This window comes from Pristiophorus japonicus, chromosome 1 (genome assembly GCF_044704955.1).
Source record: "Pristiophorus japonicus isolate sPriJap1 chromosome 1, sPriJap1.hap1, whole genome shotgun sequence".
Lineage (NCBI taxonomy): Eukaryota > Metazoa > Chordata > Chondrichthyes > Pristiophoridae > Pristiophorus > Pristiophorus japonicus.
In genome coordinates, this window is record NC_091977.1 from 338,866,897 (window position 1) to 338,890,063 (window position 23,167).

General features: G+C 44.8%; 1 protein-coding gene across 2 annotated transcripts in view; it reads right to left on the bottom strand.

The window, feature by feature from the left end:
* itga9 (integrin, alpha 9) overlaps nucleotides 1–23,167 on the bottom strand; it is a 499,978-nt gene that overhangs the window by 452,725 nt on the left and 24,086 nt on the right. For both annotated transcript variants that reach the window (XM_070889429.1, XM_070889419.1), the window contains exon 4: nucleotides 1,509–1,632. In XM_070889429.1, the coding sequence (XP_070745530.1) occupies nucleotides 1,509–1,632 (124 nt within the window). The remainder of the gene's footprint in view (nucleotides 1–1,508; nucleotides 1,633–23,167) is intronic.

The following is a 23,167-nucleotide window of genomic DNA, read 5'->3' on the forward strand; positions in this document are numbered from 1 at the left end:
AGTCCAAGTCATTGATACATACCACAAAAAGCAATGGACCCAGTGCTGAGCCCTACGGAACCCCACTGGATACAGCCTTCCAGTCACAAAAACACCCATCAACCATTACCCTTTGCTTCCTGCTTGGAGCCAATTTTGGATCAAACTTACCACTTTACTCTGGATCCCATGCGCTTTTACTTTCGTGACCAGCTTGCCGTGTGGGGCCTTATCAAAAGTTTTGCTAAAATTCATATACACATCAAACACACTGCCCTCATCGATCCTCCTGGTTACATCCTCGAAAAAATCAATCAAGTTAGTAAGACACGATCTTCCCTTAACAAATCCATGCTGACTGTCCTTGACTGTCTTTCCAAATGAAGATTTATCCTGTCCCTCAGGATTTTTTCCAATAATTACTCAGTCTATCTCTTTCTCCCTTTTTAAACAAAGGGACAACATTAGCAGTCCTCCAGTCCTCTGGCACCACATCTGTAGCCAGAGAGGATTGGAAAATGATGGTCAGAGCCCCTGCTATTTCCTCTTTTGCTTCCCTTAACAAGCTGGGATACATTTAATCCGGGCCTGGGGATTTATCCACTTTTAAAGTTGCCAAGCCCCTTAATACTTCCTCTGTCACTATGTTTATCTCATCTAATATTTCACACTCCTCCTCCCTCATTGCAAAGTCTGCATCACCCTTCTCTTTTGTGAAAACAGATGTAAATTATTCATTAAGAATCATTTCCACATCTTCTGCCTCCACAGACATTTCCTTTGTGGTCTCTAATAGGCCCCACTCTTTCTCAAGTTATATTCTTGCTCTTAATGTATTTATAAAACCCCTGATTTTACTTGCCAACATTCTTTCATGCTCTCTCTTTGCTTTCCTGATTTCTTTTTTAATTGCACCCCTGCACTTCTTATACTCCTCTAGAGTCTCTGCATATTGAGTTCTCGGAATCGGTCATAAGCATCCCTTTTTTTCTTTATCTTACCCTGTATGTCCGTTGAGATCCAGGGGGCTCTAGCTTGTCACTGAAGGGAAACTTCCACGCAAAATGTCTGTGCCTAGACTGCCTCAACCCAGCATTTTTTAAATATAGCAAAAGATAATTGAGAAACACCAACAGATATGGATATCACTCTTATAACAGCTATGATTATGGGGAATTTTCAGTGCAATACAATTCAACTTTTAGAGTGAAACACTGCTCAAGTGCATGCACGGAGACAAATTGGTTTTAATCCCATAGATATGAAAAGGTACATTCAGACACAGGCACACGGAGTTTACAGACCCAAAACACTGGAACTTAACTGTCCATATTTTGAAACCTGGATTGGCCAGTTAAAAACCAATGGTCACCATTCCCTCCCCACAGCCCACACCCAGCTAAAAAGCCAGACAAGATATCTGCTCCCAGGCCTCTCCGCCAAAGCATATGTGGAAATTGCTGCACAACATGCCAATTTTTCTAAACCCTAGGGCTAGATTAGTTAGTCTCTCCTTTACCGATAATTACCTTGGTAGCAGGGGAGCAGTTCTTTAGTTTTTCGGGATAAATTAGGTGGGATGATGTAGCAGGCTCCATGGGGCAGGATGTGTTCTGTCTCATAGTGTATATTCTTCCAACGATGTGCACATGCCTAAAATAAAATGACATTCAAAAATAACTGTCATCTATATATTGTTATAAAAATCTTGCGTCGTATGCGCACTTCCTGTGTAAAAACCTGTTGTCACAATTTCTGGTCACTCTTTACTGTCAACAATTACCATTGTAACTTGCTATGTCAACATTTTGCATTCAATTTTGCTATGTCAAATGTCACAGTGTATTGGACACTCCAGTCACTAGGTGTCGCTGTGCTATGAATTGAGAGCTTCTCCACATTTCATTGCCGTCTTTTATAGCTATCCATATTTTTTTTTAAATCAATGTCCATGGGCAATGACACGAGCAATTTAATAGTTTCAGGGGCAAAAATAGGATTGATTTTACGAATTAGAGCTCCCAGCACAGAATTTTGCATTCATATGCAACTTGCTGACTTTCATGCCCAGATTCCCAGTATGTGCTCCCAGCGCGTACTGAAACACCAAGAACATCCTTGCATGTTCTCCAGATCAGCAGCTGTAATTTCGGCAGAGGATTGGCAGAAACACTGTTTACGTATCTATCCGGGGTTTCTGCCGATAATCTGCTGAGATTTACGCTGGCAGATCAGGAGTGTTCCCGTGGAAATTCCCAGTGAAGCTCTCTGTCGGTAACTGTAGAATGTAAACAGGATAGAGAGATCAACAATCTTTGTGCATGAAGTGTTTCTGTTCCAATATTTATAATTTTGTCCGAAAATCTCCGACACATGCAGCTACACTTATCCTGAGGTTTGCTCAAACCACACTCCTGTCAGCAGTCACCTCCAGTTCTGTTGGTACTGGCAGCTTTCTGTTTAACCAAAAGTTCAAGGCCTTATACAATGCAAATCAATATGAATGCTAGCAAAAAGATAAAATGATCAGTAATTAAAAACAAAAAATTGCATATTATATTAAAAATCTTGTGTAATCCCTGTGAAATTCTCTGCCCACAAACTACATTTCCTGTTGTCACATGCTTTGGTCACAATTTTGATGTCAACATTTTCCACTGAAAATCAATCACAATGGGAATTGACTGCCTTTGACATCAAGGCAGCATTTGACCGAGCCCTTGTAAAATTAAAGTCAATGGAATCAAGCAGAAAACTCTCCCCTGGCTGGTCATACCGAGCACAAAGGAAGATGGATGTGGTTGTTTGAGGCCAGTCATCTCAGCCCCAGTTCCTCAGGGCAATGTCCCAGGCCCAACCATCTTCAGCTGCTTCATCAATGACCCTCCCTCCATCATTAGTCAGAAGTGGGGGTGTTCACTGATGATTGCAGAGTGTTCAGTTCCGTTTGCAACTCCTTAGATAGTGAAGCAGTCCGTGTCCAGAAGCGGCAAGACCTGGACAACATTCAGGCTTAGGCTGATGGGTGGCAAGTAACAATCAAGCCACACAAATGCCGGGCAATGATCATCTACAACAAGAGAGAGTCTAACCTCTTGACATCAACAGCATTAGCAGCGCCAGATCCCACACCATCAACATCCTAAGGGTCAATATTGACCAGAAACTTAACTGGACCAGCCACATAAATACTGTGTCAACAAGAGCAGGTTAGAGGCTGGGTATTCTGTGATGAGTGCCTCACCTCCTGACTCCCCAAAGCCTTTCCACCATCTACAAGGCACAAGTCAGGAGTGTGATGAAATACCCTCCACTTGCCTGGATGAGTGCAGCTCCAACAACATTCAAGAAGCTCAACACCATCCAGGACTAAGCAGCCTGCTGGATTGGCACTCCATTCACCACCTTAAACATTCAATCCCTCCACCAGCGGTGCAGCATGGCTGTCGTGTGTACCATTGACAAGATGCATTGCAGCAACTCGCCACGGCTTCTTCAGCAGCACCTCCCAAACCCGTGACCTCTACCACCTAGAAGAACATTGGAACACCATCAAGTGCAAGTTCCCCTCCACATTACATATCATTCTGTCATGGAAATATATTGTCGGTCCTTCATTGTCGCGGGGTCAAAATCCTGGAACTATCAACCCAACAGCACTGTGGGAGTACCTTCACTACAAGGACTGCAGCAATTCAAGGCGGCAGCTCACCACCACCTTAAGGGCAATTAGGGATGGGCAATAAATGCTGGCCTAGCCAGTGACGCCCACATTCCGTGAATGAAGAAAATAAAAAAAGTGCACAACTGAGCGGGTATTGAACTGTCAGCAATGCTATCATTGGGATGAGATGTTAAACTAAGGTCCCATCTGCCCTCTCAGGTGGATGTAAAAGATCCTGTAGTACTATTTGAAGAGCAGGGGAGTTCTCACTGTTCTGCCTAACACTTATACCTCAAAAAACACCACTAAAATACAGATTATTTGGTCCTATCTGCTCTTTCAGGTGGATGGAAAAGATCCTGTAGTACTATTTGAAGATGAGGTCCTGCCTAATACTCAACCATCACTAAAAAACAGAATTTTTAGTCAGTTATCTTATTGCTGTTTGTGAGATGTTGCTGGCAAAGAACAACTGGTGCATGTGCCTGTATAAGAACAATTATTGTACTTCAGAAGTAATTCACTATGATTGTTTTGAGATATTTTGCCCTAATAGCGACTTTTTAAAATAGTATTGCATCAGGAATCCAACTTCATTCAGCCTGTTTCCATTTGCCTCCTGTCTATTGGCCTGATATGATTTTCCTGATAAAAGTATTACAAGAGGGGAAAGTGCCTCCAGCTGCAAATAAGATGCAATGTCAGAAAGCAGATTTCTTCACAACAGTGTAACGCATGATTTACAACACAGCGAGAAAATGATCTAAATCAAGCATCTCTTCAAAGTGGGGTTCAAGTGTCCTGTATAGATCCTTCCACACCACACTGTTGACACATAAAAGCATATTAGCACTTGAACCTTTTTGACATGGGTATGAATACAGGGCCTGCCATTCAACTGAGTGAGATGGCACAATTTGAATGCAATCAAAAGAGAATTGGACAAGTACTTGAATTTGTTTTAAAACAGGGATATGGGGAAAGATCGGATAATAGGACTAATTGAATAGCTCTTTCAAAGAGCCAGCAGAGGCACAATGGACCAAATGGTCTCCTTCTGTGCAGCAAGATTCTATAATTCTATGAAATAAAAGAAAATCTCTCACACCAGAAATGTTGTGAATCGCGAATACTTGTCAATGGCATTGTTTGAGCAAACAACCTGAAATATGACACATTGGCCTGGAAATCCCAGCCTCCCCAGGTCCGTACGGGGTGTGTATGGACCCGGGAAGGCATTGCAAAAGCCAGTTTTCTGTGCACAATGCGCATGCGCTGAAAACCGGCTTTTCCGATCTGTCAAGCTGGAGCAAATGTCCTCAAAACTCTTTCGCCTGATAAAAGCAGGCGCATAGCCTACTTTTACGGGCGTAAGAGTTTTAAAACATACAAAAATATTAAATTAAATTCTAAAAAACACATTTTGTTTAAAAACCTTGTCCACAGAGGTAAGTTTACTTTTAACCCTAATTACAAAACTTAAAAAAAAATCAAAATAAAATTTTTTTCTAAGCCATTTATTAACTTCAATTTCAATTAATTTTATTTTTGTGAGTTGTGTTTTTTATTTTTTATTATGGTGTTTAGTGTGTTTGTTTATTTTCTCATTAATAGCAATGAGAACTCGTAGATGCGGAGTTCTCATTGCTATTAATGAGAAAGCTGTGGAATACTGTACCTGATTGGTTGAGCAGTCACACGTGACTGCACCTTCTGCGTGGGAACCTGGAGGACAGGAGCGTGCTTCGCAGCGCGGGAAGAGAAGGCCTCGCCAATGGAATCCCACGCTTTCTGGGACCACCAGGTAATTTCGTAAAAACTCTCCAGTCGGAGGCGTTCGTCAGAAAGAAGCCACCGACCGGAATTTCAGGGCCATACTCTTGCAGAAAGGCTGTCACCAGATCACAAGATAATTATGGGCGAGGAAATGCTTTTCCCTCTATTAGAAGTCCATTTTTTTTTTTATTCGTTTCTGGGATGTGGGCGTCGCTGAAAAGGCCAGCATTTATTGCCCATCCCTGATTGCCCTTGAGGAGTTGGCGGTGAGTCGCCTTCTTGAATTGCTGCAGTCTGCAATTTATTCTGAATATTGTTTCTTGTCGCATTTTGTTACAACTGAGTAGCTTGCTAAGCCATTTCAGAGGACAGTTAAGAGTCAACCACCTTGCTGTGGGTCTGGAGTCACATATAGGCCAGACCGGGTAAGGATGGCAGATTTCCTTCTATAAAAGGATATTAGTGAACCAGATGGGTTTTTACGACAATCCAGTAGTTTATTGGTCAACATTACTGACACTAGCTTTTTATTCCAGATTTATTTCATTAACTGAATTTAAATTCCTCAGCTTTTTGTGGTGGGATTTGAACTTGTGTCTCAGGATCATTAGTCCAGTAATATACCACTATGCTACTATTCCCATAATTCCGCATGTTGATTAGGCTTTGGCCCCAACATTCCTCTCAGTTCCCAGGCACCAGAGAAGAAAAGGGATCCATTACATCAGGTTTTATATTGCTCGAGGATTTCCAGGTCTTTCCCAGATAGGCGGACCTAGACATACCACAGGTGCAGGGTCAGGGTAGCCATGGGACATTCCCATTCTCCAGTCTCAGTTACCTTAGAGAGCGATGGAAGGAGACCCATTTTCAGGAAGCTGGTATTGGGCCCGATGTCTGAGGGGCTCGGTGACAAGTTAAGGGAGGCTGGAGAAGGCCTTTTGTTGCTGCTCTCCACGGATCTCAAACAATAACCAGAAGACCTCGTGGACAGCAGCCAGTCCAACATATAAAATTATGAGGGGGCTTGACAAGGTGGATGCAGAGAGGATGTTTCCACTGGCGGGGGAGACTAGAACTAGAGGACATGATCTTAGAATAAGGGGCCACCCATTTAGAACTGAGATGAAGAGAAATTTCTTCTCTCAGAGGGGTGTGAATCTGTAGAATTCGCTGCCTCAGAGAGCTGTGGAAGCTGGGACATTAAATACATTTAAGACTAAAATAGACAGTTTCTTGAGCAATGCAGGGGGGGGGGGGGGGAATGAAGGATTATGGGGAGTGGGCAGGGAAGTGGAGCTGAGTCCATGATCAGATCAGCCATGATCTTATTGAATGGCGGAGCAGGCTCGAGGGGCCTTATAGCCTACTCCAGCTCCTATTTCTTATGTTCTTATGTAACCCCATATGTCTGCAGTGGCACCTATATGCCTGCTTCTGTTTTCCACTGCAAGGCCTTGCCCAGGGGTGGTGCTGGTCCAAGGGTGCACCTAGGTCATGCAAATGACCCAGACCACCAATTTGGGCACTCTAAATTCTGATGGGCACAGCGTAATTTGAGATAAATTGGGACGTTGTGTGAGGAGCTATAATATCAATCCTAAATTGTAATTTACCAAAATTCCTTGGCTTCTGGAGAGGTCCCACAAAACTGCAAATGTAACGCCCCTATTTAAAAAAGGAGGCAGACAAAAAGCAAGACATTATAGACCAGTTAGCCTAACGTCTGTGGTTGGAAGATGTTGGAGACATTATTAAAGAAGCAGTAGCAGCACATTTGGAAAAGCAAAATTCGGTCAGGCAGAGTCAGCATGGATTTATGAAGGGGAAGTCATGTTTGACAAATTTGCTAGAATTCTTTGAGGATGTAACGAACAGGGTGGATAAAGGGGAACCAGTGGATGTAGTGTATTTGGACTTCCAAAAGGCATTTGACAAGGTGCCGCATAAAAGGTTACTGCACAAGATAAAAGTTCACGGGGTTGGGGGTAATATATTAGCATGGATAGAGGATTGGCTAACAAACAGAAAAGAGAGTAGGGATAAATGGTTCATTCTTGGATTGGCAATCAGTAACCAGTGGGGTGCCACAGGGATCAGTGCTGGGACCCCAACTATTTACAATCTATATTAACGACTTGGAGGAAGGGACTGAGTGTAACACAGCCAAGTTTGCAGACGATACAAAGATGGGAGGAAAAGCAATGTGCGAGGAGGACACACAAAATCTGCAAAAGGACATAGACAGGCTAAGTGAGTGGGCAAAAATTTGGCAGATGGAGTATAATGTTGGAAAGTGTGAGATCATGCACTTTGGCAGATAAAAGTCAAAGAGCAAGTTATTATTTAAATAGAGAAAGATTGCAAAGTGCTGCAGTACAGTGGGACCTGGGGGTACTTGTGCATGAAACACAAAAGGTTAGTATGCAGGTACAGCAAGTGATCAGGAAGGCCAATGGAATCTTGGCCTTTATTGCAAAGGGGATGGAGTATAAAAAGTAGGGAAGTCTTGCTACAGTTGTACAGGGTATTGGTGAGGCCACACCTGGAATACTGCGTACAGTTTTGGTTTCCATAGTTACGAAAGAATATACTTGCTTTGGAGGGAGTTGAGGGAAGGTTCACTCGGTTGATTCCAGAGATGAGGGGGTTGATTTATGAGGAAAGGTTGAGTAGGTTGGGCCTCTACTCATTGGAATTCAGAAGAATGAGAGGTGATCTTATCGAAACGTATAAGATTATGAGGGGGCTTGACAAGGTGGATGCAGAGAGGATGTTTCCGCTGATAAGGAAGACTAGAACTAGAGGGCATAATCTTAGAATAAGGGGCCGCCCATTTAAAACTGAGATGAGGAGAAATTTCTTCTCTCAGAGGTTTGTGGATCTGTGGAATTCGCTGCCTCAGAGAGCTGTGGAAGCTGGGACATTGAATAAATTTAAGACAGAAATAGACAGTTTCTTGAACAATAAGGGGATAAGGGGTTCTGGAGAGTGGGCAGGGAAGTGGACCTGAGTCCATGATCGGATCAGCCATGATAGTATTAAATGGCGGAGCAGGCTCGAGGGGCCGTATGGCCTACTCCTGCTCCTATTTCTTATGGTCTTATGTAAAATGTGCCTTATAGCAGCCTTAACCTGTATTTCCTTGTCCTACTCTCACAATTTCATTTAAAGTAATATTCCAGATTTACCTTTTTCACATAATTTACTAGCTTATATTTCTACAAGGTCACCTCCTAGTTTCGAGGCTAAATAGCCCAGGTTCCTTCAGGATTTCTCATGCTTCAGACCTCTGACACTGCGGATCAGCCTCTTGGCTCTCTTTTTGAACTGTCTCCAGCACTGGAAATGGCTCCAACTCCCAGCTGGAAAGCTGCAGCCGGTTGCTATCCCTGCATACTTTGATCATCTGCCTTTCATTCCACTGGGGCTTGCTGCCAGTAATCTGGCCTGTCATCAGACATGTGATCGCTCAATAGATCTCCTTATCCTAAATGCGAGGTGCTGAGAGAGTAAAGGCAGCCCTTTTGTGAAGATAGAGAGATAGCAATGGAGAGACAAATAAAGACAGAGCGCGCACACACATGGGTTGTCAAAATGCTCACACAGTGAGAACACGGCTGAGCATAACTGCACTCATCTCAGCTTCGCTTAGGAATAAGATAAATTCTAAATGGCTAAATATAGTTATGATGTACTGAGATACCAACTCAGGAAGAGTCAGAAACCACAAGTGCAACTCTAACAGCTGAGTAGATTATTTCATTCCTGAGTTACCATCTTCAAACAGTTTCCTGTACACACTGTTCTTTAACAGAGTTTTTGAATAACTCAAAAAAAAGTGGGGAACAGGAAGGTACAAGGAAGTAGGTGGAGGGAACGGTGTAGAGAATTCCAGAGAACAGGAACATTATGGCTGCCAATAGGGAGAGTGAAATGTGAAATGAAATAATGAAAACTTACACATAGATAGCATTAAGAGATCAAAAGCCTGCCTGCCATTTTGTTTATTGAAAAGAGCAGCAAAGGCCTTCAATCGAGCTTTATTCGGATGGTGCTGCTTTCTCCTGGTTACATATTTGCTTACAAATAAATGATTGAAATGGGTTTTAAAGATAATTAACTTATTTCCTGTTCAATAATTGTTTATAGCAAACTAAGGGAAGACAGCTTAATGGTATCCCCGCTGCTACAAAAGTGTTTGTACGTTCAACCTTTAATTAGGGGCAATCTCCTCCTTTCGGCCACACTGATATTAAGAAGTGCAGTGCAGACAAGTTCTCTGTAGAAATTCAGTTCATATTGCTCACAAATAGGGGCAATTTTGCAAGGCTCTGCTCCCAATATGAAGCTGCATGAGACGGGAGCGTGGGTTGAAGATAGGACAGTGACCCCAAAAGAGCCGATGCAGCGAGGCTCCACACCTGGGGGCCGAAATTGCCCCCTTTTTTAAAAAAAAGAGCCGTTACCACCCCTGCTCGGGTTACCGCCCCGACGGGCATGCGCCGCCCCTTACCGAGCGGCAGCCACCCCCTTTCCGCCCCTCATGGGAAATTGCCCCGTGGGAAGTTGTCCTGCGGGAGCTGATCAACAGCCGCTCAGTGCCCCCCAACAGCTTTCTCCGGCGGGAAGCTGCTAGTGGCTGGGCGGCGCATCCAACCTTAAAGAGTAGGGTGTGCTGCCGCAGCCGCCATTTTATTTTAATAGTCGCCCGGCCCGACAATGGCGGCCATGGGTTCGGCCTGGCCGCTAACAGGCAGCCTGACAATCTCTCTTGGGTCCAGGGCTGCTGGCCCAGCCGAAACCCTCCCTGGTGGCCCAGTGGGCCCAATCAAGCTTTGTGCAGAGCTCGCAGCGGCCCTCCCCTTTAACAGTGTCACAAGTGTCGGCGCGCTGACCGCCCACCTTCCGTCCCGCTCCCGAACGACTTCTGCCCCTCAGCCGCCCAGAGAAAAAAAATTTTGAGACTTCAATTTCGCTCAACTCTCCGCCCCAATCCATTGGCCCCAATTCATTTATATCTGTAGGTGCGTCCTGTTTCGGTCAGGGGAGCAATTTCAGCCCCCTGGAGTCTTGTCTCACAAAATTACCCATGTCATTAATGCAAAGTATCAGAAATCAAAAAGGCTCTCTTCATATTTTACTCAATGAATCTGAAATATCTAACGTAGTTCTGCATGCGGTGATAAGTTCTGATATCTTGATAATGCAGTAACACAGCAGTATTCATCTGGCAGTGTTGAATTTACATGTTTTCCAATAACACACATCATCACTACTGTTACGATTACAATTATTACTATCAATACCACAACTACAATATTACTACAAGTACTACTCACATTACAGCTACCAGTTTAACTACAACAACAACCACCACCATTTATATTGTCCCGGGTTTTGCGGTTAGCGGCAAAGTGACAGCGCTCGCGGCTGATCTCAAACAAAGCTGCTTGTTCTCTGTGGCATTGATTTCACCTCTCCCGGCGTTAATTTGAATCAGCAACAGTGTTTTCATCAAGCTGGCTAAGCAGCAAATCACACTGAAAAATTCCCTCAGACAGCAAACCAGGAAGTAAAATGCACTAATTTTCCTTCACTTTTTCATCATTTTACAGAGAGTAAAATAAAGATTGGGATATACACAAAGGATTAAGGTAGAAGCCGACATATCAAACAAACTTTAAAAAGATATTGATTATATTAAAATCAATGGAATTTTTATCATAATGGAAATATTTTACATTCCACAAATATAAAATTAATTTATCAAGGCCAAAACAGTTGTTAAGTTTCGCTGTCATAACAACTGCAAATTTCAGGCCATAGTGTCGTCAATGTAGAAAAACGTCCCAAAACCAAAATACTAAATATGCTTGGTAGCAATTACATTACATGGGGAGAGGTGGAGGGAAGAGAGAGCAACAGAGCGAGAGAGCATTACCCAAGCATTCTGAAAGCACACAAGACTAACTTGGCTTGGTTCTTACAATACAAATTGATTTAAATTGATGAGTATTGCATTCACTCTGATTAAAAGTTCAATGTAGACTAGACCAGGATGCATGCAAAGGCCAAAACAATTCACAACAGATCTTCCGCCAAAGACAAGACTTTGAAACCAACCAATCAAAAGTTGAGAAATCCCTGATCATCAAGGGTCTGTGGCACATGTATATCTTTGGTGCCTGCTGTATCCAAGCGGTGCATTTAATAACTGTGATTTACCTCAGGTTTGAGAGATTGTTGCACAAGTGGAACTGTTGCATTAGTGCGCATGTCCCAAGTCCCTTTTTCCCAACCACAGAAAGCTTCTTTCACTTTTCCTCAATGCTCCCTTGTCTTTCTCCTCATTCTCTCTCAATCTTACTGCTTTGTCCTGGTGTTCTAGCTCTTTCTCCTCTCCCCCTCCTCCCCCACCCACCCACTGCTGCTGCCTGTCTTAGGGCGGCGTCTATTGTAAACAATGGGCAGCGGAATACAAACCAAAGCGTTGACATTCCAATTACAGCAGGCACCCACAGTGGTGATAAACTATCAAACTCCATACTTTAAAAAAAATCACTGCAAATTGCCACAACTGGAAACATCAAGTGTGTAAATAAATTACATCTTGGGATGCCAGTCAATTATTTTCAATAAAGCACTCTTGACATGGCTGATATTACACGATCATGCCATCCGCTCACCTCGCTGATGGCTTACTATCTCTCATTTACCCTTTCCTGATATGAAAAGAGTAAACAGCCATAGCATGCAGTTCCATTGCAACAAAATGATGCATGGCTCCCCACCCTTCCCAAACAAGATACAATAAATACTTTAAGCACACAGTGCCCCTTTAATTGTGGTTCCTCTGGTTTACACAAAAAGCCCAAATGTGGAACTTCAGCATTTTCCAACAGCTTCTCACAAAGTAAAAGCATTCCGATTAACCACAAACAAGCCTAACAAACCAAAACCAATGTTCTACTTGAGTATTAAACCAAATGCATTTTTAAACCCACAAGACAAATCCAGAACTTTCTCGGAATTAAGAACATGGGCCCCTGATAAACACGTTTAGGTTCCTTTTGAATTTTCAGATTTCCTTCTTTTAAATTTAGCACATCGTTTCTAAATTTAAAAGTAGCATCACGGTGATTGAAAAGCAGTCAGCGGGCAATTAACAGCACAAACCTCAAAACCAACTACCATCTTCTGGCAGCTTGCTGACTATGTATATGAAGACAGTGTAACGGTTAATACACTCCTTCAAACGGCTGCAGTAGCAACTTCAAGCTTCAGCTATGGCACTTGGATCTGCTAATTCACTGGGTTATAGCTGGGCAAAGAGCTTCTCATTCAGTAGAAAATCAACATTAATGTTGGACAATGATATGGCTTCTTGTTAGTCGCACAGTGAAGTCCTGGTCTGAGGTAGGCTGTGTGGAGAAGCCAAGGTGTTTCCTCACGTGGAGAAAGAGGACAAACAAAAGGACAAGTTCACATTCAAAAAAGATGACTTGTATTTATATAATGCCTTTATGACCTCAAGACACACTGTTGCAATGTAGGAAACATGGCAGCCAATTTGCACACAGCAAGCTCCCACAAACAACAATGTGACAATGATCAGATAATCTGTCTTTAGGTGTTGGTTAAGGGATAAATATTGTCCAGAACACTGGGGAGAATTTCTCTTCTCTTTTTCGAAATAATGCCATGCGATCTTTTACATCCACATGAGGGGGCAGACGGAGCCTCGGTTTAACATAGAAACATAGAAAATTGGTGCAGGAGTAGGCCATTTGGCCCTCAGAGCCTGCACCATCATTCAATATGATTATGGCTGATCATGCAACTTCAATACCCCATTCCTGCGTTCTCTCCATACCGCTTGATCCCTTTAGCCGTAAGGGCCACATCTAACTCCCTTTTGAATATATCTAACGAACTGGCCTCAACAACTTTCTGTGGTAGAGAATTCCACAGGTTCACAATTCTCTGAGTGAAGAAGTTCCTCCTCATCTCGGTCCTAAATGGCTTACCCCTTATCCTTCGACTGTGACCCCTGGTTCTGGACTTCCCCAACATCGGGAACATTCTTCCTGCATCTAACCTATCCAATCCCGTCAGAATTTTATATGTTTCTATGAGATCCTCTCTCATTCTTCTAAATTCCAGTGAATATAAGCCTAGTTGATCCAGTCTTTCTTCATATGTCAGTCCTGCCATCCCGGGAATCAGTCTGGGGAACCTTCGCTGCACTCCCTCAATAGCAAGAATGTCCTTCCTCAGATTAGGAGACCAAAACTGTACACAGTATTCAAGGTGTGGCCTCATCAAGGCCCTGTACAACTGCAGTAAGATCTCCCTGCTCCCACACTGAAATCCTCTCGCTATGAAGGCCAACATACCATTAACCTTCTTCACCGCCAGCTGTACCTGCATGCCAACTTTCAATGACTGATGTACCATGACACCCAGAGGTGAGCCACGGTTGAGCCACCTTCCCCGTTTTATTTTTATACCAGACAGGGATGTACAATTGTTGAAGTTCATCCATGTGATCTTTAAATGTCTGCCATTGCCTATTCTTCGTCAACTCTTTAAGTATCATTCACCAGTCTATTCTCACTTATTCACGTCTCATACCATCGAAGTTACCTTTCTTTAAGCTCATCCAAAAGACAGCACCTCCAACAGTGCAGCACTCCCTCAATACTGCACTGCAGAGTCAGCCTAGATTCCATGCTCAAGTCCCTGGCCCAGAGGTGAGAGTGTTACCACTGAGTCACTCTCAGGATTTCCTATAAACTGGATTCAGAGCAGGAATATGGAATCGTCTCACCATCTTGATAAGTAGGTGCATCACCAAGGAAGACCCAATTATTGCAGGAAAAGAAAAATCAACTGGACGAGTCTTGAACATCCATCTAATTGACAGGACAAGCAAGTAAGTAAAATGTCCTTTTCTCATTCCTGGTTTCTTATACGTCTAAGACTTTATCCTTATATTCCTCGTGACTCAGTGTTCAGCGCTGTGGATGATGTACAAGAGGACAGAAAGGAGCAACAGAAATCTAATTTCCTAAAATTGATAAATCCTACTGATGTGGTTTTAAAGTTAGAATAAAAATATTAGGTGATGCTCATATCCCCAAGGTGATCTGTGCTCTTGCAGTATCACACAAATCACTGGGTAAAAAATAATCCCTGACAAACAATGCTGACAATTCGTGAAGGGATTTGCAGTGCTTAAAGCAATCAAACTTCTTCAGATATACACTGAACTGCGGGTTTGGAAAAACTTCTGACACAAATGCATTTCCACCTGTTCACAGTCTGACAAGTCACTGAGCGACTGTAAAGGATCTCACCAACCCAGAGCTTCCTTCAACCTGTTGACAGCCCAGCCTATTTGCAAACACTCTGTGCAAATGTTATTCCTGCACTAAATTAATGGGTGGCCTTACCAAAACAAAACTGAACATTAAAGGATCGATTCACTGGTGAAAGCTGTGCACAAGAGACCCGCTCCCCAAACCTGATTCCTGCCTTCAGATCCCCATGTGTCTACTTACAAGGCTGCACGCAGAAGGTCACTGAGAAACGGGAGCTTAATCTTACCTCTTACCTCTCTAGTTCACTGTCATTTCTTTTGAAGCCTAGATATTAGTAACCTTCACTACAGATTACTGGGCTATCATCAATCAAGCAGCTACAATTTTACGGTAATAATTTAAATAAACCATGCATAGTGTATAGCAGGTCGCTGTGATATACAATACCTCCAGTCATCAACTTTTTGCGCTTCGGAACATCAAAAGAATAATTAGTGCCACATTTCTGGCTGTGATATGTTTGTCGTCGTGGAATTTCCATTTGTCTTCTGTCACACAACAATTTTAAGTTGCCACCAATTCAGTTGAAAAGACCCTTGTATATATGGACAGCATTCATTCACTTGAACCACTCATTCATTTCATGAAAACCTATAATTTACAGATAATTTGGGCTAAGATATTGATGGAAGGAATCTGTGAGTTGCCTAAATATATCTTTAATCATCCAAACACACCAATTGGTTGGAAGCCAAACTCCGTGTCAAAGGAGCTCCCCCGAATGTACAGCTCAGTCTGGCAAATTTCATGCACATATCCCCTGTCCACATGGCCGGATTAAGAATTCTTAGGCCTTGGGCCTTCTGTGCTTCCCCCCACCCCCTTTTAGGGTTCCCACTTGGAAATTTCATCATATGACCTCTTGCTTCCAACTGGCCCGCCCAGTTGAACAGCCATTTTCACCCATCTTCATTATTTTTATAACTAATGAACAAAAGAAAATGAAAAAAAAACCTACAATTTTTCTAATGCCCCTTTGAGTTTTCTCCTGGGTTGCTCACAGCAGTGTCCAGGAGACTAATCCTTATTTCCTGGAGACTTTAAGACAACCTTGGAGGGTCTCCTCCCACGCCTCCGATCCATCAAAGCACAAACGTAAATTATAACGGCATGTGTTAGTATTTAGATTGTAATGAATCTGCCAACTCTGTCTCTCCCCCTTCTGACAGTATTTTTAAATGCTAAGTTATTTTAATCCAACAGTTGGATGCAGTTTTCCAGTGTTGGGTGGCTGGGTCCCCTGGATGCAGGCCGCATAGGCCTGTCTGTTAATCCGCACCCGCCTGTCCAGGAGCAGATTTTCAGCATATTTTTCTGCAGCAGCTGCTCAGCTTCCATCTGTTTCCAGAACAACAGAAACCAGCAAGCTATTCGGTCACACGATCACCTGGATCTGACCGAAATGTAATTTGAAGAATTTCAGATATCCCAGTGCAACCCAAGTATTGTTCGGAATTCGACAAACGTTACATTTTACCGTCTCTACATAGAAGGGACCAAGCTAAAAATGGTGATAGAGGGCATTGTGGCCTTGTGTTGCAGCCACATAACCCCCAAGAAATCTGCGTTCCTCTAAATCTGTCTTCTTGAGCATCTCTGATTTTAATCGCTCCACTATTGGTGGCTGTGCCTTCAGCTGCCCAGGCCCTAAGCTCTGGAATTCTCTGCCTAAACCTCTCCACTTCTCTTTCCTCCTTTAAAACGCTCCTTAAAACCTACCTCATCTGCCTTAATTTCTCCTTTTGTGTCTCGGTTTCAAATGTTTTTGTCTTATACCTTAAAAAAGGAGGGAGAGAGAAAACAGGGAATTATAGACCGGTTAGCCTGACATCAATAGTGGGGAAAATGTTGGAATCAATTATTAAAGATGTAATAGCAGCGCATTTGGAAAGCAGTGACAGGATCGGTCCAAGTCAGCATGGATTTATGAAAGGGAAATCATGCTTGACAAATCTTCTAGAATTTTTTGAGGATGTAACTAGTAGGGTGGATAAGGGAGAACCAGTGGATGTGGTGTATTTGGACTTTCAAAAAGGCTTTTGACAAGGTCCCATACAAGAGATTGGTGTGCAAAATTAAGGCACATGGTATTGGGGGTTATGTATTGACGTGGATAGAGAACTGGTTGGCAGACAGGAAGCAAAGAGTAGGAATAACCGGGTCCTTTTCAGAATGGCAGGCAGTGACTAGTGGGATGCTGCAGGGCTCAGTGCTAGAACCCCAGCTATTTACAATATACATTAATGATTTAGATGAAGGAATTGAGAGTAACATCTCCAAGTTTGCAGATGACACTAAGCTGGGTGGCGGTGTGAGCTGTGAGGAGGATGCTAAGAGGCTGCAGGGTGACTTGGAGAGGTTAGGTGAGTGGCCAAATGCATGGCAGATGCAGTATAATGTAGATAAATGTGAGTTTATCCACTTTGGTGGCAAAAACAAGAAGTTGACAGATTAGTAAAAGGGGAGGGGCAACGAGACCTGGGTGTCATGGTACATCAGTCATTGAAGGTAGGCATGCAGGCAGTAAAAAAGGCAAATGGCATGCTGGCCTACATAGTGAGGGGATTTGAGTAGAGGAATAGGGAGGTCTTACTGCAGTTGTACAGGGCCTTGGTGAGACCACACCTAGAGTATTGTTGATACATCCTTACTACAGTATAAATGCACACGAGGCCCATGCTTGAGAGAAGGTCAGTCTGTGACCTGTCCTTTATTCCTTAGCACTCAAGTGATGAAGGTGGGTGGAGCTTCCCCTTTTATACCTGAAGATCCAGGTTAGGAGTGTCTCCCACCGAGTGGTCAGTGTTCTCACGGTGCACAACTTAGGTCAGATTATACATGGGTTACAATGCTGGTTGAATACATGACATCACCTCCCCCCCCAAAGTCTTATTGGGATCACAGGTTGAGTCTCTCTGGTGGTTTACGCTCCCTTGTAGAGCGCCTGAGTTGGGGCTCTGGTTGTTGGGCGCTGGCCTGAGTGTCTGCTGTTTGCAGTGCCTCAGGCCTGTCCGGACTGCCCACAGTGACTGGGCTCTCCTCCCTTTTCTTCCGGTGTTCGGTCACCTGTGGTGGAGTGAACTCTATATCGTGTTCTTCCTCTGCTTCTTCTATGGGGTTGCTGAACCTCCTTTTTGTTTGATCCACATGTTTGCAGCAGATTTGTCCATTGGTAAGTTTAACTACCAGAATCCTATTTCCCTCTTTGGCAACCACAGTGCCTGCGAGCCATTTGGGCCCTGCAGCGTAGTTGAGGACAAAAACAGGATCATTTACATCAATACATCGCGCCCTCGCATTCTTGTCATGGTAGTGATATTGTGACTGGCGCCTGCTCTCGTCAATTTCTTTCATGGTGGGGTGTATAAGGGATAATCGGGTTTTGAGCGTCCTTTTCATTAGTAGCTCTGCGGGTGGAACCCCTGTGAGCGAGTGTGGTCGGGATCTATAGGCCAACAGGAGGCGTGATAAGCGGGTTTGTAGGGAACCCCCTTGGAATCTGAGCATCCCCTGTTTGATTATCTGCACTGCTCGTTCTGCCTGGCCATTTGAGGCCGGCTTGAACGGTGCCGTTCTGACATGGTTAATTCCATTGCCTACCATGAAGTCCTGGAATTCAGTGCTTGTGAAGCACAGGCCATTGTCGCTGACCAAGATGTCCGGTAGACCGTGGGCGGCGAACATTGCCCGTAGACTTTCTATCGTGGCAGAGGATGTGCTTGAATTTAAAATGTCACACTCGATCCATTTGGAGTAGGCATCTACTACAACCAAAAACATTTTCCCCATGAAAGGACCTGCGTAGTCCACATGGATGCGTGACCAAGGCTTGGCGGGCCATGGCCAGGGGCTAAGGGGGGCTTCCCTGGGCGCATGGCCCAGCTGGGCACACGTGTTGCACCTGCGAACACAAAGTTCCAGATCTGCGTCTATCCCTGGCCACCAAACGTGTGACCTGGCAATTGCCTTCATCGTGACAATGCCCGGGTGCCCATTGTGGAGTTCTCTGATGAACACCTCTCTGCCCATCTGGGGCATGACTACGCGGTTTCCCCACAGTAGGCAATCGGCCTGAATCGAGAGTTCATCCTTGTGCCTGTGAAATGGTTTAAATTTCTCAGGGCATGCCCTGTACGTGGCTGCCCAGTCCCCATTCAGGACACATTTCTTGACTAGAGACAATAGCGGGTCTCTATTTGTCCAGACTTTAATCTGACGGGCTGTCACGGGTGAGCCTTCGCTTCCGAAAGCTTCAACAGCCATGGCCATCTCAGCACCATGCTTGGTAGCCCCCTCAGTGGTGGCTAGTGGGAGCCTGCTGAGTGCATCGGCGCAGTTTTCAGTGCCCGGTCTGTGCCGAATTGTGTAGTCATAGGCAGCTAACGTGAGTGCCCACCTCTGTATGCGGGCCGATGCGTTTGCATTTATGGCCTTGTTGTCGGCTAAAAGGGACGTTAGGGGTTTGTGATCTGTCTCCAGCTCAAATTTCCTGCCAAACAGGTACTGGTGCATTTTCTTTACCGCATATACACATGCGAGCGCCTCCTTTTCTACCATCCCGTAGCCCCTTTCTGCCTGGGACAGACTCCTGGAGGCATAAGCTACCGGCTGTAACTGACCCTTGGCATTGACATGCTGCAACACACACCCGACACCATAGGACGACGCATCGCACGTTAACACAAGTTTCTTACATGGGTCATATAGCGTTAACAGATTGTTGGAACATAACAAATTGCGTGCTCTATTAAAAGCCCTTTCCTGGCTGTCCCCCCAGACCCATTCACGACCTTTACGTAGGAGCACGTGTAGCAGCTCTAGCAGTGTGCTCAATTTGGGAATAAAGTTACCAAAATAGTTCAGGAGCCCAGGAACGAACGCAGCTCCGTCGTTTTACGGGGTCTGGGTGCTCTCTGGATCGCTTCCGTCTTGGATGCAGTAGGGCTGATCCCGTCTGCTGCTACTCTCATCCCCAGGAATTCTACCTCTGGAGCTAGGAAGACGCACTTCGCCTTTTTCAGTCGCAGACCTACCCGGTCCAGTCTGCGTAGCACCTCCTCCAGGTTGTGGAGGTGTTCTTCAGTATCGTAACCCGTAATGAGGATGTCGTCCTGAAAAACCACCGTCCCTGGAATCGACTTGAGGAGGCTTTCCATATTTCGTTGGAAAATCACGGCGGCCAAGCGAATCCCGAACGGACATCTGTTGTACTCAAACAACCCCTTGTGTGTCGTGATGGTGGTCAGCTTCTTCGACTCACTCGCCAGCTCCTGGGCCATGTAAGCTGAGGTCAGGTCCAATTTTGAAAAAAGTTTGCCACCGGATAGCGTCGCAAAGAGGTCCTCCGCTCTCGGTAGCGGGTACTGGTCTTGGAGTGACACCCGATTGATGGTGGCCTTGTAATCGCCACATATCCTGACCGACCCATCCGCCTTGAGCACCAGTACAATCGGGCTCGCCCAGTCACTGAATTCGACTGGCGAGATGATGCCTTCCCTCAACAGGCGATCCAATTCACCTTCTATCTTTTCCCGCATCACGTACGGCACCGCTCTGGCCTTGTGGTGTACTGGTCTGGCGTCCGGGTTTATGTGAATCACTACCTTGGCCCCCATGAAAGTGCCAATGCTGGGTTGAAATAATGAGTCAAATTTGTCCAGGACCTGTGAGCATGATACTCGCTCCACAGAGGAAATTGCATTGACATCGCCCCATTTCCAGTTCATGACAGCAAGCCAACTCCTCCCCAGTAGTGCGGGACCGTCCCCTGGGACAATCCAGAGTGGCAACCTGTTCTCCGAATCTTTGTGGGTCACGACTACCGTGGCGCTGCCTAACACCGGAATGATCTGCTTTGTGTAAGTCCGTAGCTGTGCGTCAATCGGCGATAATTTTGGCCTCCTGGCCTTGGATGCCCACAACTTTTCGAACTGTTTGATACCCATCAGGGACTGGCTGGCACCCGTGTCTAACTCCATTGATACTGGGATGCCATTGAGGAGCACTTTCATCATTATCGGTGGCGTCCTGGTGTATGATCTGTATACGTGCTCCACATGAACTCGCTGAACTTCAGCTTCCAGCGATTTCCCCCAGTGTCCATTTCTGCAATTTCTGCAGGTATTTTGCTCATCTCTGCAAACTCCGGCTGAATGTATGCCTCCACGCCTCCAGCATGAGTTGTGGTTTGAAACAAAAGGTCCCTTGCCAGTCGATCGTCCCTGACTGCCCCTGTTATTGTCCTTGAGTGCACCATTAACAGGTGTTGATGGCCCCATTACTGGCCGCATTGTCCCTTGCAATGGCGTGAATCGCTGTTCAGCTTGCCATTGTCTCTGTCGAACTCCCCCTCTGGGTTCGACTACATGTTGGGGCATGCCTTACTGCCCTTGTCTGCCTGGAGAACTATGTGCTGCTTTAACAATGTTGAATCTCTGTCCCAACCATTCCTTAACACAGTACCTCTCGTCTGTTCTGCTAGTGGCCATGCTCGCGTGGTTTAAATCCCAGTTTCTTGTCGCCATTGATACGTCCTTACTACACAGTATAAATGCACACGAGGCCCATGCTTGAGAGAAGGTCAGTCTGTGACCTGTCCTTTATTCCTTAGCACTCAAGTGATGAAGGTGGGTGGAGCTTCCCCTTTTATACCTGAAGGTCCAGGTTAGGAGTGTCTCCCACCGAGTGGTCAGTGTTCTCACGGTGTACAACTTAGGTCAGATTATACATGGGTTACAATGCTGGTTGAATACATGACAATTGTGTTCAGTTTTGGTCTCCTAATCTGAGGAAGGACATTCTTGCTATTGAGAGAGTGCAGCAAAGGTTCACCAGACTGATTCCCGGAATGGCAGGACTGACACATGAAGAAAGACTGGATCAACTAGGCTTATATTCACTGGAATTTATAAGAATGAGAGACGATCTCATAGAAACATATAAAATTCTGATAGGATTGGACAGGTTCGATGCAGGAAGAATGGTCCCGATGTTGGGGAAGTCCAGAACCAGGGGTCACAGTCGAAGGATAAGGGGTAAGCCATTTAGAACTGAGATGAGGAGAAACTTCTTCACTCAGAGAATTGTGAACTTATGGAATTCTCTACCACAGAAAGTTGTTGAGGCCAGTTCATTGGATATATTCAAAAGGAAGTTAGATGTGGCCCTTACGGCTAAAGGGATCAAGGGGTATGGAGAGAAAGCAGAAATGGGATACTGAAGTTGCACGATCAGCCATGATCATATTGAATGGTGGTGCAGGCTCGAAGGGCCGAATGGCCTACTCCTGCACCTATTTTCTATGTTTCTATATTTCTGTGTAATACTCCGGTGAAGCACCTTGGGACGTTTTACTACGTTAAAGGTGCTATATAAAGACAAGTTGTTGTTGTGCACAAACAACTGCTTAAAAGGGGGAGTGGTCACTATTCAATGGCGGAAAGAGCCCAGCAGATTTTTATCATCGGCACATCATGAAGACACCATTTGCAAGTGGTACTCTGATGTTTCGTGATGCTGTGATATTCCCACAACACAAAGGTGCCGGCAATTAAAATTATGCCAATTAATTCTGTGATTATGCAAAGATGAAAAAAAGGACTCCGAACAGCATCACAGGACTGTTACTGTTCCTTTAAATGAAGCGGGTTAAAAAAAATGGACTTGTGAAAGAGTCTACATAGAAAACATGTACTGTATAAAAGTATAGAGTTTCTATGAAATAAATGAAGAGACAACGTGTAATAAATAAACAGGCAGATTAAAAATAAACTCAAAGGGGCCAAAATTCATGCTCGCCAGAAAGCACATTCCTTTTTTTAAAGTTTTTACCGTCGGGTCCGATGAGGCGGGCTCTCGATCGATTTTCAGCTGTTTATCATTTTTTTCGGAGCGCACCGGAAGCCGGTCATAATGGGGGGTGGAGGTAAGTACTGGTGAGGGGTGGAAATGGGGGCGGGGCGGATTCTCCACCGCTGTCACTCAGCGCGGAGAGGTGGTGACATCATTGTGCGTCTGCGTCACCACGTCTCTCCCCTCCTTTCAAAGGGAGATAAATTGCCCAAAATTTAGGATCAGCCACTGGACCACCAGGGGGTGCCCAGGCTGCCTGTTGGCAGCCCAGCTGAACGCAGGGGCACAATAGTGCACCCGACGTGGAAATCGGCTGGCAAAAGAAATGAAATGGCAGCCGCGGCAGTGTGCCCTTGCCTTTAATGGCCGCCACACAGCCAGGGCTCGTAGTCAGAATAGAAAGTGTACACAGACAGAGATAGCGGTTGGGGACACGGTTCGGAGGGGATTTGATTGTTCGGGCTGAATATGGACGGAGGTAGAGGGTCACGGCGGTGCACGCACTTACGGC